Raw genomic sequence first — 17,578 nt, forward strand, 5'->3', positions numbered from 1 at the left:
ATAGGGCACAAGTTACGGCATCCTACACTTTACATCAAGTACTGAATTATTCATGCATCACTTTAACAAGACAACGGTTTCAACAAGCAATGGATGTGAGGGGGAGGTAGGTGAAAGGGAGTAAGGGAGGGCGATAACACAACCGAAGCTATATAATTAAACAGACACATAAGAGGAGTGTGCATAAATAAAGGCAAGACATTCAGTAAACTTGAAGCAGTGTGATGGGGGCAGAGCCGTATCTAGAAATTTTAGTGCCCTGGGTGAGAAAGAGCACTGGTGCCCCCCCCCATATCTTGGTAGGTGTAGGTGGTCTCTCCCAACCATGACGAAAGCTTGGCATTGCGCCCTGGAGGGTTACACTGTCCTGGTTACAAACCCAAAGTATATAATGAATAAAAACAAACCAAGAAAGAAAAGTTTCTAACAACTAATAATGTTAGCTATCACAAAGCAAGCCTGCACAACCGGCAGCTCATCTCTGTGATGACAGTTCCACAAGTGTATTGTGTGGCTGGCTGGATACAGTGTAACCTATGGCTCTCCAGCTTTTTTAAAATGACCGGTTCCAGCTTGCCTCCTGGTAGGGCATGCTGTGCTTTGTAGTTCCACAACACTGAAGAGCCAGAATCACTGATAAGTCATTGACTGAAGGCCCACTTACATTGTAGCTGATATTCTGGCCTGTCTGCTTCTCCTGTGTAGGTTTTGCAGAGCAGAGCAGGGGAGTGTAGCCCATCCATGTAGGAAGCTTGTATCGCGCTATACAAAGTAAATATGCTATGTAATCACAAATCTGATATTTTAAGGTCTCTCACTCTATTAAAAAAGCCCCCTGTCACAAGAACAACACTTAAAACAATATTTATTGATTATTTGTGTTTTGAAATCAACATAATATTGATAAGTCTAAACTAGCATTATCAAAATGACCAGGGAGCTTGAATTTTATTTCTGTAAAAAGTAATAAAGATCCATTTTAAAAATATAAGGGTCTATTTACCACGAACAGCCCCTTCATGACGATGTGTAAAAAAAAATTTCAATGCCACTTATTACAGGGATAAAAAAAATCCCTTATTGCTAAAATGTATCAATACAGCAGCTGGTCTGCTAATCTAAAAAATTATGTTAAAAGCTGACGAATCTTACCATCGTCAGGTTTATTGTGGGCAATAAACCTTTGATGTATAGGGTAAAACGAAGAAGAAAAAAAAATATCGCCGGCGAACATTCCCATTTTCGCTGGTAATAGGGCTTTTCATTCTTTAATAAAGGTGCCCTTTAGTGCATGCAACTTCAATGAGGAATCCCTGTCTTAAAAATGCATTTGCTAATGGGGTTATGAATAGGACCCTTAGCGGCAGATTCATTTAACCTCCTGTTCGTCAGAACATAGGGGCATATTTATCATTATTCACATAAAGTGAAAAGTAGTTTTCAATCCTTATCGCAATGATAAGGATTGAACTAATTCTCACATTTATGTACAGCTCTGCACAGAAACAGCAGTTCCGAAAAACTGCTGTTTCAGTGATAAAAAAAATCATACTTACCCCCCTCTTCGGAAGCGCTGTCTTCAGGTCTTCTCTTCACTCTTCAATTGCGCATGTCCAGTTCCAAGAACTGGACATGCGCACACAGATCCCCTCTCTGTCTCTGCAACGATAGTTGCACAGAGAGAGCGCTGAGTGACAGGGAGGGATCATGTGATCCCTCCACACATGCCCTGTCCAGCAGAGCTGACAGCATTAGATTTCTTCAATTCCGATGATGTACGCCAGCTTCATTTTTTTCGGGACTTGTTAGATTGCGGCCAGGAGCAGTCACCATTCTGTTGAATGGTGACTGCTCCCAAAAACGAAGAGGAATGCAAAGCAGCAGATATCCATGATATCTGCTGCGTTGCCCCCTTAATAAATTTGCGGAGGGACCTTAATGACCCGTTAAAAGCACTATCGTGCTTTATTAAATATGCCCCATAGTGGCCACGGAATTTATACAATCTCCGCTGATTTTTCCTCGCGCCCCATTGAGGTGTAAGGAAAAGTCAGCGGAGAATTTACCATAGTAACAGTAAAAATGCGCAGCCGCAATGTTCCTCAGAATCTGCCCCATAATGCATGAAATAATGATTACAATAAGATGATTGTGCTTACCTGCCATACTCAAGTTTGTCCGCAGCTCTTCCAATCGGCAGCCAACAGGACTCCATCGACGTCAGCAGAAAAGGAGGAAGAAGGTAAGAGGGGAGAAGAAGGGGTAGCTGTGCAGGGCACAGGGGAAAGTGGGTGATGAGGGGAAATGGTAGAAGAAGGTGAGGAGAAAGATAAAACAAAAGGTAGGCAAAGAAACACAGGGGAAAACAGAGTTGCACAAAATTAAAGACAGTCACAAAGTGGGAGTAAGAGATGCACAGACACAGACAGATAAGACAGATGCAAAGACACACATACAAAATTGCAGACAGAGAGGAAAACACAACAGGGGAGAAGAGACAGGGCAGGGGATACACAGGGCTGCACAAAATTAATGACAGACAAAGTGGGGGTAAGAAAGAGACAGACACAGATGCACAGACACAGAAAGGGGGAGGCAGAGTCACACATACAAAATAGCAGACAGAGAGGAAAAGAGGGAAGAAGAGACAGGGGGTGAGAGATAGAGAAAGACAGACAGAAACACAGTGGTGAGTGAGGGGGGAATGGGTGGAAGTCTATCGACAGCAGAAAGGCAGGGGAATCTAAGCAGGAACCTGCATCATGTGACGAGAAGCAGAGAGGTCAGTGAGCGAGCCTGTGCAGCGTGCACATGAAGAGGCCCCGCCCCCTGTGTAATGAGTGGTGCCTCTATATAGGAACAGGCAGCATGCGGCCAATTGTACAGAGATGCGGGAGGGGGGGCGATCTTGCTAGCAGGGCATATTATATATTTTTTTAATAGTATAAATTGCGGGCGGCCGTGGAGCCCCCTTGGCTTTGCGCCCTGGGTGGTCGCATCGGCCTCGTTACGCCTCTGGATGGGGGATACACAGGCCCAAGGCTTTATTAAAAAACAGAGATATATTGATAAGGGGAAGAAGGAGAGCAATTTTGTACTCTTCTTCTTCCGCAGGATTGTCCATGATGGAGGTCTTGGATAAACATCTTCTCCCTTTTCAAAATGAGGCAATTCCTGGCAAGTCATAAAGCCTCCTTAAAACAGTTCATAAGGCGTCAGGCCTCCTGGATTGTCCCATAAGTGTGGGTGCCAGGAAATAATCCATAAAATAATGAATGGTATGAAAGGCAATTTCTGGGCACACTGGACCAAATTCATCTTCGAATGCAAGTCTTTGAGTGACATTGCTCTGCGCGTGTGCTAGAACGGGACTTAAGTGAGTGAACTTACATGCAATTCATATCCACACGCAACTGACTCTTCTGACTGCCTACAACTTGAAGGATGAAACGGGGGCATAGGCAATGTACAATAAGGGAATGCCCAGGTCGAGCATACACACGTGCAGTCGATTCAAGATCAGGGAATCTCTTAGATACATGCTATTTAGCCGTATCACTTGCACCAGCTACAGGGCAGGTGTAAGTGCCGACTGATAGTTATGACTACATGTATGCTTGCCAGAACATGTGTTTCCAAGCAATAGAAATGATAAAAATGCATTTTATGTACAGTACGTATTAAGAACAGTCCGATTTTTGTATTTCATGTAAAATAATTTTAAAAAAAAGATTAAGAGTTGTAAATTCATTTTATCAAATATTTCTTTTGCATGCCTTCAAATGGAACTTTATATTGCACACATGCATGTGTGTATCATGCACTTAAAGATAAAGAAGTGGAAGTTGCTCAATCAATTTATAGGCTATAATAGGTGCTTGAAAGGGTGGTGTTATCCTGAAAGGAACAAACACACAGAGAGTTCCCCCAGCACACTGCTATAGCCAGCAACAGACCTGCCATTTCTACTGTAGATAAAAATGCAAAAGTCTTAGTTGCACACATTTAGAAATGTATGTTAAAGCCACCCGCCACTCCACGGCGCTTTTACTTATAGGGTGGTCCTAACTCTAAACAATGAAAGTCCCATATATTTGAGCCATATATATGTGTTTTTAAATTGAGAGCTAACTTACCAAAGAGGTACCCCAGAAGCCTTCAAATAGCAATCCAATGTCAGCACTCCCCCTCAGCTACTGACACCAATATGCCCCTCAGACAAATAAAGAAGTGGAAGTTGCTCAATCAATTTATAGGCTATCATGCACTGTTTGTATACATACAGCAAATAACGCATAGCTAGAGTTTACTTATATCGTGATTCAAATGAAAACATTTCTTGAGGTCCGTGTGCATTTGAATACGGGCGTACATGCATGCAAGTTGCGTCCGTTTTTTTAAAAAATGCTAGTTGCGTTAACATTGCATTCGAAGATGAATCAGGCCCACTGTCTCTAACTTTATTTTCCAGAGCATCCAACAGTGCCTGTGCATATAGGGGCAGGTATGCTGAGTTGTTTCCCTGCTGACATTCCACCAGGAGCAGTGAACATATCTGCACAGATTTCGGGACAGAATGAATGTCCTGAGAGGTAAACCCCCCTGAATAACCATCCATTCCAAGGGGTAAATGTATCAAGCTCAGAGTTTTCCGGTGGGTTTGAAAAGTGGAGATATTACCTATAGCAACCAATCAGATTCTAGCTTTCATTTTGTAGAATGTAAATGATAGCTAGAATCTGATTGGTTTTTCAAACCCGCCGGAAAACTCTCAGCTTTAAACATTTACCCCCAAGTCTTTATGTCTATTAGTCAGCCTCTTAGAGGCCACATTCTTTCAAACATGTTTTGCTGTAGCTGCAGGGAGCCCTGGAACAGACTCCCTCATGTCCTCAGCTCTGATGAGCTTGTGGATAGTTTTAGACTTTCAAAAGTCTGCTTTAACTCCCTCCAGATGGTGCTCCCTCACAAACTGTCCAACATCCATGTAAAACCAGGGAGTGGTCCAGTTGTAAGGGAAAGAGCTGTCCCACTTGTCCCAGCCAAGGCTCCTCCAAAGAGGCAGCAGGAAAAATGAGACATGGACTTCCCAGCAGAGCTGTTGTATCTTTCTGTAAGCAGATACAGTTACAAACGAAGAAGGCTCGCAGCATGGTGAGTATAGCAGGTATCCCATAATCACCTTTGAGGGGCTCCTTGTACATAACCGCCCACTTTACTATCAGTAGTCGAAACAGCTCCTTGTTCAGAGACCATTCACCTGGGTGAACCTTATAGTCGCGAGATAATCTGCCACTATGCTGCTTTTGTTGACTACATAAAGAGCTGAGGGAGAATTTATGTTACTTCCTACCCAAGCCATGATTGGTGTTAGTTCTTTCATAACTGTGCTTCTGGTACTTCCCTGTTTGTTTATGAATGCTACCACTGTCTGCTTGTCTGAGAACACTTTGAGATGGGTATGATGTAAGAAAAGTTTAAAATACCTACTTGATTTGGAAACAACTTGCATCTCTAAGATATTTATATGCAGCTTTCTTTTGTCTCGACTCCAGGTATATTGTATAATTTCCACGTTCAAATGTGCCCTCAGCCTTTGGTTCTGAAATCTGTTGTCAAAATGAGTTATTCAGGTTCTGAGAGGGGCGTTCCTTGTAGTCTCCTTATGGTTTAATTCCACCAATTCAGATACTCTTTATCTGAATCTGTTAGCTTGATGTCCTGATCCAGAGACTCCTGCCCGTGTTCCCATTATTGTATGAGTAATACTAGCTGCAAGCTTCTTTTCAAGAATCACACAGGAATTTTTCTGGATTCAAACAGCCAGACCGATTTGACACTACCTCCAGTAGAGATGTGGAGTCTAACGAGGAGTGGTATTCACCAGGGAGGTGGTAACAGCTTAGCTGATATTCCCCCACAGGTTGCGGCCCTGTGAACAGATGTAGGACATGATTGACAGTTGGAAGAAATCAAGCATAAATTATGTGGAATACACAAGGTAGAAAATAGGCTGAAACTTACTGGTGTGGATGAAACATCCAGGACACACTGGCGTGGATGGAACATCCAGGACACACTGGCGTGGATGGAACATCCAGGACACACTGGGGTGGATGGAACATCAAGGACACACTGGCATGGATGGAACAACCAGGACACACTGGCATGGATGGAACAACCAGGACACACTGGCATGGATGGAACAACCAGGACACACTGGCATGGATGGAACAACCAAGACACACTGGCGTGGATGGAACATCCAGGACACACTGGCGTGGATGGAACAACCAGGACACACTGGCGTGGATGGAACAAACAGGACACACTGGCGTGGATGGAACAACCAGGACACACTGGCGTGGATGGAACAACCAGGACACACTGGCGTGGATGGAACAACCAGGACACACTGGCGTGGATGGAACAACCAGGACACAATAAGACAGCAGGATGGAATATCCAGGGATGCACATAAGAGTCAGCAGCCCAATAGACGAGTAACTAGACTTAATATTTTTGCACCATTTTGCTAAAAATGGTGCCTTAAATACTAATGCAGGCAATAGTGGCCGAGGAGGCAGCCCAATAGGAGAGGACCCAATTTTCCTCTGTATTTATGGTCCATCCCTGATTTTGCATGAAAATCATCACTTTGTTCATTCTTCTCTGAGATATTTCTTTTGCACTCCCCCCCCCCAACAAAATATCATCCAGGTAGTGCCCGACCATGATCCCCTGGTTTGGTAGAGCCGTAAATCGCACCACTAGCATTTTGGTGAATATTCTCAGGGGTGTTGAAAGGCCGTACAGTAGGCACTTAATTGAAAGTGGCGACCTATAGCACATAATCTGAGAAAACAATGAGGTTATGATGTTACAAGGATATGTAAATAGGCATCGTGCAAATTTAGGATATTAGAAAATGTGCAACCTCTATTGCATTTATAATAGAGTTCACTGTGTCCATGCAAAAGTATGGAAATAGTACTGTCCTAAAGCCTTCTGACTGCCAGAAACCTTTGTACCAGAAAAATTATTTGGAATAAATGCCTGTCCCTCTTTGATTGACTTAGACTAGTGAGTGCTAGTGAAATTACTTGTCTTCCCAGAAGTGTCTGTAAACTGTTATGCAATGTTTCCTTTTGCACTGGAGATACTGGATTTTATGTAAACATTTATCCTTGGAATTTCTCTGAATTTTATTTTGCAATATGTGGCTACAATGTCCATCATTCAACGATTCTAGGTGGTTGGGTTCCAACTCTGCATCTAATTTGATATTCTACCCCCACCACAGACTTTTGGAGCTGAGTCCACCCTGAATTATTGGGGATTAATTGGCCTACATATTCTCTCTTTACCCCTTAGACCACAAAACAGCTGTCTAGATACATTAATTCCTTACCTCCCTGAACTGTTGACAAACTGACAGAAGTCTCTGCGGGTCCTGTGGTAAATGGTGTACTTTTCCCCCAGCCACTTTTTGAACCATTAAATCCAGTTTATCTCTAAACAGTAAAGAACCTTCAAAGAGAACCGTGATCATTCTATTCTTTGAATAAGGACCAGCTGCACAAGTATACAGCCATATGCTCTTCTGGCCATTACTGTTGAGGTTATCATTCCTGCAGAGAGTGTAGCCATATCTAAGGAAGCTCCATAGAAAATCAATATCATTCTTCAAGGTTTCCATTCCTTTCAATAATAACTCTCTATTAATCTTCTCTGGTATCCTTATACATAACATCCATCCAAATACTATGGGCTCTAGAAAAAGATGCTGCCGCTACCCAGACTTAACTGCAGTTCCTGCTGAAATATGGAATCTCTAAAAACACTTTCCCATCTTTCTCTCCGTAGAGTCTTTTAAAGAGCCCCCATCTTCAAAAGGAATGGTAGTTTTTGCTGAGCGATTAGCTACCACTGCATCAACTTTTCGGTGAACAGAGTACACATTTAATAGTATTAAACAATGCACAGAAAGCTATGAATAATACATAACAAAATTGTAATTCTAATATATCTGAATTAAATTATCTGGGTTTTTCATTGATTTCACCTACTTCACTGACCAAACTTCTTCAACATATTCCCCTGATACATAAATAGAGGGCCCTGGTATCATCCATAATATCCATCTAATCCCATATGTGATGTGAATTTTTTTTTTAAACACTTTGGCAACCATACAAATCCGCTTTAGTTGCAAACAATTTTCTATTAACTCTCTGAATTGCCGTGGTGGCTGGCCTGTATCCTTCCTAATTTGAGGTGTACAATCCACACAGAGAGCCTCTGATTAATCAGAAGGTAAAGCTTTATCACAAGCTCCACAGACCCTATGATGTGTCTTGTAGACCTTCTTTTTTCACACAGGCTTGATACGAGCAATAAATTAACTCACTAGCTCAGTGGTTCTCAAACTTTTGCAGTTTGCGGCACCCTTAGAGTCTCCATAATTTTTTCAAGGCACCCCTCCAAAATAATTACAGATCAGTCCCTTAGTTGGGTCAGAAAAACGTAATACATTTTTAGGTCAGGACAGAAATACTTATTTAGTTGTATGCAAAAATAATACACATTAATCCAAGCGAAAATAATATTTGTATATATTTTTTCAATTATATTTCTGTCAAAGTATAATTCACAGCTAACTCACACTGTGCCCCCTTCATCATCCTCACACTCTGCCCCTCTTCATCCACACACTCTGCCCCTCTTCCTCCACACACTCTGCCCCTCTTCATCCACACACTCTGCCCCTCTTCATCCTCACTCTGCGCCCCTCTTCATCCTCACTCTGCGCCCTCCTTCATCCTCACTCTGCGCCCTCCTTCATCCTCACTCTGCGCCCTCCTTCATCCTCACTCTGCGCCCTCCTTCATCCTCACTCTGCGCCCTCCTTCATTCTTTTGCCCCTCCATTGCTGTTTCCTATCATCATTTCCCCTCCCCTTTCTTTACCTACCATACTTGGCATTCTTATTTCTATCTTTTCTTCTGTTTTCTTACCAATCTGGCGGCGCCTGGTACCCAGCATCCTCCTCTCCCCTATCGTTACTCACTGAATATGTCAGGCGTGATGAGGTCACACCCGACATTCAGTGAGAAGCGAAGAGGGAGGAGGATACAAATAAATGGTGATGATGATGATGATGATACTGGGTCCCGGGCGCCGCTTGATTGGTAAGTATTTTTTTTTTTAATTTCCTGGTCTCGGCGGCACTCCTGTGACAGCGCCGCGGCACCCCTGGGAGCCGCAGCGCACACTTTGGGAACTGCCGCACTAGCTAACTATTTAGATATAAGAACACAATTAAATAATGGGCTTACCTTGGTCCAGTATATTTCAATATTATTGCGGTGGGCTCCAGGTCAATTTCTCGTAAAAACCTTTATTGTGGTGTGCACAACAAATCAAATTGCCGGCCGCTTACTTCAGTGTGGAGGCCCAGAAGTATCCTCTGTGATGTTTCTTATGGCACGGTAGATGCGTCTCCTATGCTGCCTTGGCTTAAAGCCAGAAGATTTCCCCGACTCACCATGATCAAAAGGTAGTATTTGGCATTCCGGGGAGCCACCCCCGGCCTGGGTAGCAAATGACTGCGGTGTGATTCCAAGGTCCAACGATTACCCTTCCAGGTATCTAGGTAAGACTAAGTACACTTACTGTGCCTACTCAGCTGGGCAAGTGACAGGCAAAAAGACAAGGAACAGGAGGAGTTACATTAAATAAGCTCTGAGGTGTTTTCCTTCCTGTATATGCTCAGTTCAGTAGGGAATTAACCCATTGGTGCCAGGAAGTCTGAAGAGGAAAAGTGGTTTTATCTAATCAAGTAATGTGTGATCACACCAGGACAGGAAATAGATATGCAACAAATAATGGCAAGGTATCCAAAAGAATTAATGGGAACCTATGACGAGAAGGTCAAAAAAACCAACTTGATCATGGATAAGATATTTCTTTATTAAAAATTCATTGTTTAAAAAGATTTGAAAACATGATCCTGATGTCTCTGTTCATTGTGAGCCACATGTGATTTGCACAAAGTTAATCCAATGATTAGTCATCCTTAGTCAAATATATATGTTGGTCATAGAAGTCTCAAACTTCATTAACATAGCATTGAAAGCCTCTGGTTTACATACATTTATGTTAGCAGTAAAAATCATCAAGCAAATAAATCATCAGGTTGTTTGGGTTTTTTTTAAGCAATCAAAGACTGGATGAAGTAATGTATATGGAACAAATACCTGGTTAGTAGAAGACTGCCTGTCTGTTTCACAGTTACTTTGTTCAGATAAATTAATCAGAAATGTTGAAATATTAACAGCTTTTAAGCAAAAGCAAACTATGATCATTTTCCCACCCCTATACATTCCTTTGTGTTGTATCTTTGTTGCTGAATTTCATAGGGACTACAGGGTTGTGATCCTTTTGCTTATCAGTTTAAAATATAACAAAGTGTAAAAGAACTGCATTTATTAGCATTTTAATTTTTTTCCAACACTTCCTCTTTGTAAAGCGTGTGGCTTGTCAGATAAGTAAGGGGCCTGGAGTTTTGGGAGGTATGGCCAGTGCCACTCTCAAGGGGGTAGAAGGAGCACTAGTGTAAAGTGCCTGGACTCACCAAGGGGCCCACTTCCTGCCAATGATCCCAGCGGCAGTAAGCTTCTGTTCACATATGTGTTCTAAAGGAATCACTGACTTGGTGGGGAAAAGCCTCCTTGCCCACATCAATTACAGTCACTCTGTTCACACAACAATGACGGTTGCAGTCAAGTGATGGTATGACCCAACGCCTCATCTTCCCACCACCACTGTACAGATAAAGGCTGCATTGCTGCAACTGTACGTCTCAGTCTGCATTGCAGCATCAGATCTCTCATTCTCAATAGTGACAGTGTAGAGGAGTCTTAAGGAATCTCAGTCTGAGTTTAAGGGGGCATGTGGAGAAATCTGTGGAACTTGTACGTGGGGAGGCCTATTGGCATGTAAAGGACATGTAGGGAGGTCTCATGATGGCATGTTGGGAGATATAATGGGCATGTAAGGGATATGTAGGGAGGTCTGGAAGGCATTTGGGGAGGTCTCAGGGGCATTTAACAGGCAATTCGAGAGCTCTGACTGGCATGTGGTTGTTCTGGGTGCCATGGCTCCACGGTTCACCCGTACGTTCACAGTGCCCAGAGGACAGGAGGCTTTGGGGACAGGTCAAGGAGGAGGGGGTGGCCTATTTCATTTGTACTGGGCCCCACAAATTCTGAAGGCATCCTGGGTTTGGGAATAGCTATAAGTAATAGATGTAATTGAAATTTGCTTACTAAGTGAATGCTTTCCTATGTTCTGCAAGTATACATTATCCTTCTCTTGTATGTCGATTAAGAAGTTGTAGCATGGCATACATTGATCCCCAGTGCTGTTCTAAAATAGAAAAAGATGAGTTTTTTCACAATACAAGCTAGTAACTATACAAGTGCTTTTATATGAATCAGCTGCACATCACCTTAAAAAAATATGTATATAACTGCTTGTAGAACAGCACTGACGTGTTACGTAGCATTTATTTCATGGAAGAACCATCCTTTAAAAAACTGACGGGAGCACCTCAGAAAATAACATGCATTTGTCATATATAAATTCTGTCAATATTTGAGTAACTTTACATAATTTTAGAAATGCTACAAATTGTTTTAATAGTTCAGCATTTTCTTTCATGCACAATAGGAAATCTAATAGTGTAAGAGATACATCTACAATCTTATTTTTAAATAAAGGACCACTAAACCTAAATACAAGTTGTTCCATGTATATCATACTTGGATTACTTGCCGACTTTTACATAGTGAGGCCCGTCATTTTGCCGTGCGGGTGGTGCCCAAATGACGCGATTCACCGCAAATTATGTTATTTTGGCTAGCAAATTGCAGTATGCGGGAGACCAGGAGAGCTACCCGGATTTCGGGAGTCTCCCAGACATTCCGGGAGAGTTGGCAAGTATGATGTATATAGCTTGAGAGGTTTAGCATATAACGTACATTTGTTATGCAGTTTAGTGAAAAATATTCTTCTCTAAGCCATTCCATACTCAGAGATTAGATTAAGCATCTTTCAATAGACTTAAAAACAGCAAGGTTCTTGTGCAGAAAAAAATAAAAAATATATATATTATATAAAAGTTGCATCCTCCATTTTGCTGGTGGCTCTTATCACAAGAAACGTTACTCAGTTTCCAAATCCAAAGTTGTGACAACTATATATTTTTATTTTCAGAAATTGGTGATGCTGAAAATAGTTATTAATAATGTTAACATCTAGGAACTAAGACATAAATTACTAAAATAAATAACATAAACTGGCCCTTTGCTCACCTGTAAGTAGTTTGCTAAGTGCATTGACAAGAAGTCGTCCTTTGAACAGCGTAGCAGTGTGGCTCCCATGTTGGAAGTGGTATTGTGTAAGTCAAAAGTAAAATCAGATGAGGATGATCCGGATCCATATTTCTGATAGATTTCTCTTGCTCTTTTTACCTCATAGGGATCACTCTCAGACACTGGTGAACTGAAGTAGGAACAAATGTATGTATATATATATATATATATATATATAAATATATATATATATATATATATATATATATATATATATATATATATATATATATATATATATATATACATATACACACAAAGTTATGACAGAACATTTACATACATGTATAAAAGATGTGTTATAACATCACAACATCTGTTAAAACATGAGGCAATTGTTCAGCATGAGTTGTGTCTGTACTCTGAACCAAGTTCACAAAAAGAAGAACACATTGTCTAAAACTAAGTATAGCATGTTCATTATTCTTGACAAGGCACAGATCGGAGGATCTACTGGTGGCTCAATAAATAAATGTGAACTCTAGCATACTTTTCAGAAGGAGAACAAAGGAATCCTGTATTACTCCCAAAACATTGCACAATTATCACTATGTTGTTTGATATTGAATATTCACTGTATAAAATTCTTATGCTACATGTAATATGTAATCTTTAACTCTTTCTTATTATTATTATTATTATTATTATTATTAATAAATATAATCATTTACCACTCAAGGACTATAGACAAATTTTAATTACTGTTCCCACTGGTTGCTGATATGGAATATTTGGGTAGGTGAACCCTAAAATCATAGCCACCTTAGACAACTATAGCCGGGCATCATACTACAGACTGAACACCACTAAAACTGAGGGCCCCCCCTTATCAACATCCCATCTGAACTGAAATCTCACTTTAAATATGCTTGGAATGAGCATTCCCTCTCCTAGTCCCAACAAGAATTGTAGATGTCTTTGACATTAATTATCCCCCATTACTTGCTCAGCTCACTAAACTGTCTACCTCTTGGGTGGGCTTTGAGGTCTCCTGGCTGGGTAGAGTGGCTGCGTTTAAAATAATGTTGCTCCCTAAGCTTATGTATGTATTTAGAACAATTCCATATTTGCTCCCAAAGCAGTTTATGAATGTATTGCACTCCCTCATGCTTAAATATATTTGGAAAGGCAAGCCCTCTCAATTATCATTTACCCGCTTGGACCTGCCCAGACAACAAGGGGGTCTTGCCTTGCCTAACATGGTGAAATACCAGAAGGTATGATTTCTATCCCAGTTTAGGGATTGGGCGCTTCTGGCTTTCCACAAGCCCTGGGTTTACCTGGAATGGGCCCTCCTTCCCCCATAGCCAGGGGCGGGGGGCAGGGGGGCATCGGTCCCCCGGGCCACTCCTTCTGACCCCTGTTCGGCCCCCCCCCGAACAGGAGCCACATCGCCTGTCATGTGATGCAGCTGCCTGTGCGCCCCCCGGGCTGAGATTCGCCAGCCCGCGCCTGCCCATAGCAGATCTGATTTGGCTCCCTAGAACTCTGAGACCTCACTCCCCCATCCCCCACCCTCTATCCAGGATGTGCCTAAAGTTTTGGACTGGACTGTGGTAACTTTTAATGACTTTATGATCCTGTCTATGAACCTTTCCCTCTCCAGTGTTGCCAAGCTCATCCCTGACCTCGACCTATCCAATTGGCTCTCCGAGAGCTTCCACTCTCTCACATATTGTTTGACTCTGAGGGTCTTTGCTCCTTTGTGCGAGGGCAGGACAGCTTTGGTCTCCCTAAGATTTCTACAAGTACCTGCAGTTGCGCCATTGGATCACTGACTTTATCCGCCAGGCCTGCCCACTGAGTCCACCCCCACTTCTATTTTATACCAAATTGACTAGAGGCAACAACACGTCAGGCTTCACTTTCTGGTACCAGCACTTGACTACTCTCACAGACACATCTAAACACGCCTCTCAGACCAAGTGGGAAACGGATCTTGCCGTCTGTCTCTCCCCAGATCAATGGGAATTTATTTACAACAACTTATCTAAAACGTCTACATCTAGAAATGTGTTTGAAGCTTTTAAATAGGACCTATCTCACCCCATCCGTCTCCACAAGATATGGCCTTCTCACTCCCAAATATGTTAGTGCCATTGTGGGGCAGTTGGAGATATTCTACATGTGTTTTTGTTTGTGCAAGATAACTCAGACACTCTGAGTAGAGGTCTTCCATTTAGTGGCAAGGTTTACCATAGTGTCCTTGGCCCCATCATCACACATTGCCCTCGTCCATCCATACCCTGAACGATTGCTGAATCACCATAGATATGTATGGGGCCATATCCTTATTGCTACCAGGGCAGCAATCGCACATCAATGGAAAAAAACCTTTACCTCTCTCCATCTATAAAATTGCAGCTATAATCTAGTTCAGCTTCAAGATGATATGATGTCCCTTACTCTATGGTGCCCCTCCCGCCCCCTCCATAGTCAAATGGATAGCCTGGCATGAGTTCACTACAGATGGCGAAGGTTCTATACTATTAAATCCACCAAATTTACTTGCCCTAGCAGCCTTTACCCCAACCAACCAATCCGCCACCACCTAGTTCTGAACAACAACTAACAGCTTGGCTTCCATTCAATTGCCCGAGAGACACTGCACTTATTGCCTTCCATTTACTAATGTCAATTTATGCTTTGTTGAGTTTGTTTGTTTTGTCTGCTCCCCACTATGTACACCCCCACACTCCCATTCTTTTTCTGTACCCCTACCCCCTTACTCCATAAAAATCTTGATAAAAATAATTCTGATTAAAAAAAAAAATGCAATGTACTGAACAAGAGAAGTGGTGCCACCCAGCTGTATAAGCAGCGTTTATAATTAGTATCGTTTCTTACACCCAGCATGTAGGACTAAAGAAGTATTACTGTAAGTGCAGTACACTTCTCATATTATTTAGCAAAAATGTAAAGCTTAACAAATATATTCATTTCATACTAATTTAATCACCTCACCATAATAATTCCTTTGAAAAACATCGATTGAGGTCTTGGTCTATGTACCGGACACATTTCTCCACAGCATGTGGATTAGCTAAGCATGGCTCAGCCGTAAACGTTTTCCTCTGTAATTCAGACAGGTCCTTCTGCCAGTGTTTAGCCAGAGTCACCCCTGACATCTCATTTCCATGTGTACCTCCAAAGACCACTACACGGGATATAGCTGGATACGCCATGTGTGAATTCATAATATCTGAAATACAGCAAAAAGAAGAATTTTGTACTCACAGTACAATCTATCTCTCCGATTTTATTTGGGGGTGCGGGGGGCACTGTTTAGCCATTGGATATAGAGTGCACTAATTCTACTCAAAACTTGTTTGGACTTTACTCCTCCCCCTCTATGCAGCTCCACTGTAACTCCTCAGTTTTTTAACTTACAAAGTCCATAGTATAGGACTGAACTAATCAATCAAACAACAACAACACTCAATCATGCAGTGTACCCCAAATGGATTCAGAGAAATGAATTTACGGTGAAAACTAAAATCCTCTTTTCTCATTCATCCTATTTGAGGGACACTGCTTAACCGTGGGGACGTTCCAAAGCTTCTCCTGCGTGAGGGTACAATTAGACATAGGTTTTCGCCAAACTTTTTGTCCAAAGCTAACATCTTTGGCAACAAAGACCATTAACCTGTAGAATCTGGTAAAAGTATGGATGGAGGACCATGTTGCTGTTCGACACAACTGTTCAGCACAAGGCTACATGCCGTGCTACCCAGTAGGTGCTCATTGATCTGGTAGAGTGGGCTGTAATTTTAATGAAGTTCCCTCTGAAATATAAGTCTGTTGAATAGTAGCGTTAATCTATCTTTCAACTATTTGTTTTCTTGCTGGCCATCCTCTCTTGTGCACATTGTAAATAATAAAGAGTTTGTTCTGCTGAAGGATGACAGTCTGTCAACATAAATCCTCAAGGCTCTAACCACATCCTACAGGTGGAGAGTTTCCTCCCTTCTAGATGCTAGATTTTGTCCCAGTGCAGGTATAATGACATGGCTAGAAAAGAAGAACTAGTGCGCATAGCAACCATGTCTTTGTGAAAGACAAGATATGGTGACCTGCAAGACTTGGCAGCCAATTTGGATGCAATTCTCCCTGAAGCAATGTCCAATAAAAAGGAAGGACACTTTACAGGCCAGTAAATTAAAATCAACAGTTTCAAGAGACTCATTCGATGACTTTTGTAGCACCAAAGGGATCAATTTTAGATCCCGTGAAACTATGGGTGGAATATATGGCGTTTGGATTTGACAAACCCTGTGAAGGAAAGTCTGGGCATCTGGAATAGTAGCCAATTTGCAATGGAAGAAGATAAATAGGACAGACACTTGGGTTTTAAGAGAGGCTAACCTCAGTGCACTGCCTAGTCAATCCTATAAAAAGGACAAGAGTTGAGCCAAGATAAAGATGAACACCAGCATAAGAGACCAGTTTCTTGGCCTTGATCATGGTCTGATTGACCTTATCTAAAATCCCCTTAGCTCAAAGAATCTTGGTCTTAATAACCATGCTGTTAAAGCCAGCAAGCCAATTTTTGGTGGGAAAATAGACCCTGACTTTCAAGATCTTCTCTTAAAGGCAGTCTCCATGGTGGTTGTGTAGACATGCTTAGGATATCAGCGTACCATGATTTTCTCAGTTAGTATGGTGCTACCAAAATTACTGGGACACCCTCTCTCTGCCTTCTTCAGCCCAAAGTAAGCATGGAAATTAATGTGAAAGGGTACACTAGTCGGTACTCCCATGTTCCCACTAGGAATACCTTTTGATCCCTGGTTCATGTGCAGTACCAAGCTACTTTGTGGTTCAACCAAGAGTCCATCATGCTGAACTCTGTTTGACGACACCTCTCCACAATCTGATTGAAGACCTCCAGATAGAGAGATCATTCCTCAAGAAGTCAGTTTCCAAATTCCGCCCCTGGGATAAAAACTACAGAGATTGCTGAGACATAATGCTCCACCCAGTGCAATATCTTGGCGGTTTCCATAATTGCCAAAGTGGCTTATATAAGCTGCAGCCCTGGAGTTGTGCAATTGGATATGAGTTAATCTGGCCCTTAGGAGAAACTGAGTTTGAGGTAGCTTTGCCTATTCTGGGGACAAAAGTCCCTGTATTCGGAGGTT

General features: G+C 42.0%; 1 protein-coding gene across 2 annotated transcripts in view; it reads right to left on the bottom strand.

The window, feature by feature from the left end:
• Nucleotides 1-17,578, bottom strand: part of LOC142138445 (N-acyl-aromatic-L-amino acid amidohydrolase (carboxylate-forming)-like) — a 43,676-nt gene that overhangs the window by 11,705 nt on the left and 14,393 nt on the right. For both annotated transcript variants that reach the window (XM_075195129.1, XM_075195128.1), the window contains 3 exons: nt 15,402-15,639; nt 12,378-12,567; nt 11,331-11,430 (listed from right to left, as the gene is read on the bottom strand). In XM_075195129.1, the coding sequence (XP_075051230.1) occupies nt 11,331-11,430; nt 12,378-12,567; nt 15,402-15,634 (523 nt within the window). In that variant the 5' untranslated portion in view covers nt 15,635-15,639. The remainder of the gene's footprint in view (nt 1-11,330; nt 11,431-12,377; nt 12,568-15,401; nt 15,640-17,578) is intronic.

The sequence above is a fragment of the Mixophyes fleayi genome, chromosome 2 (assembly GCF_038048845.1).
Source record: "Mixophyes fleayi isolate aMixFle1 chromosome 2, aMixFle1.hap1, whole genome shotgun sequence".
Classification (NCBI taxonomy): domain Eukaryota; kingdom Metazoa; phylum Chordata; class Amphibia; order Anura; family Limnodynastidae; genus Mixophyes; species Mixophyes fleayi.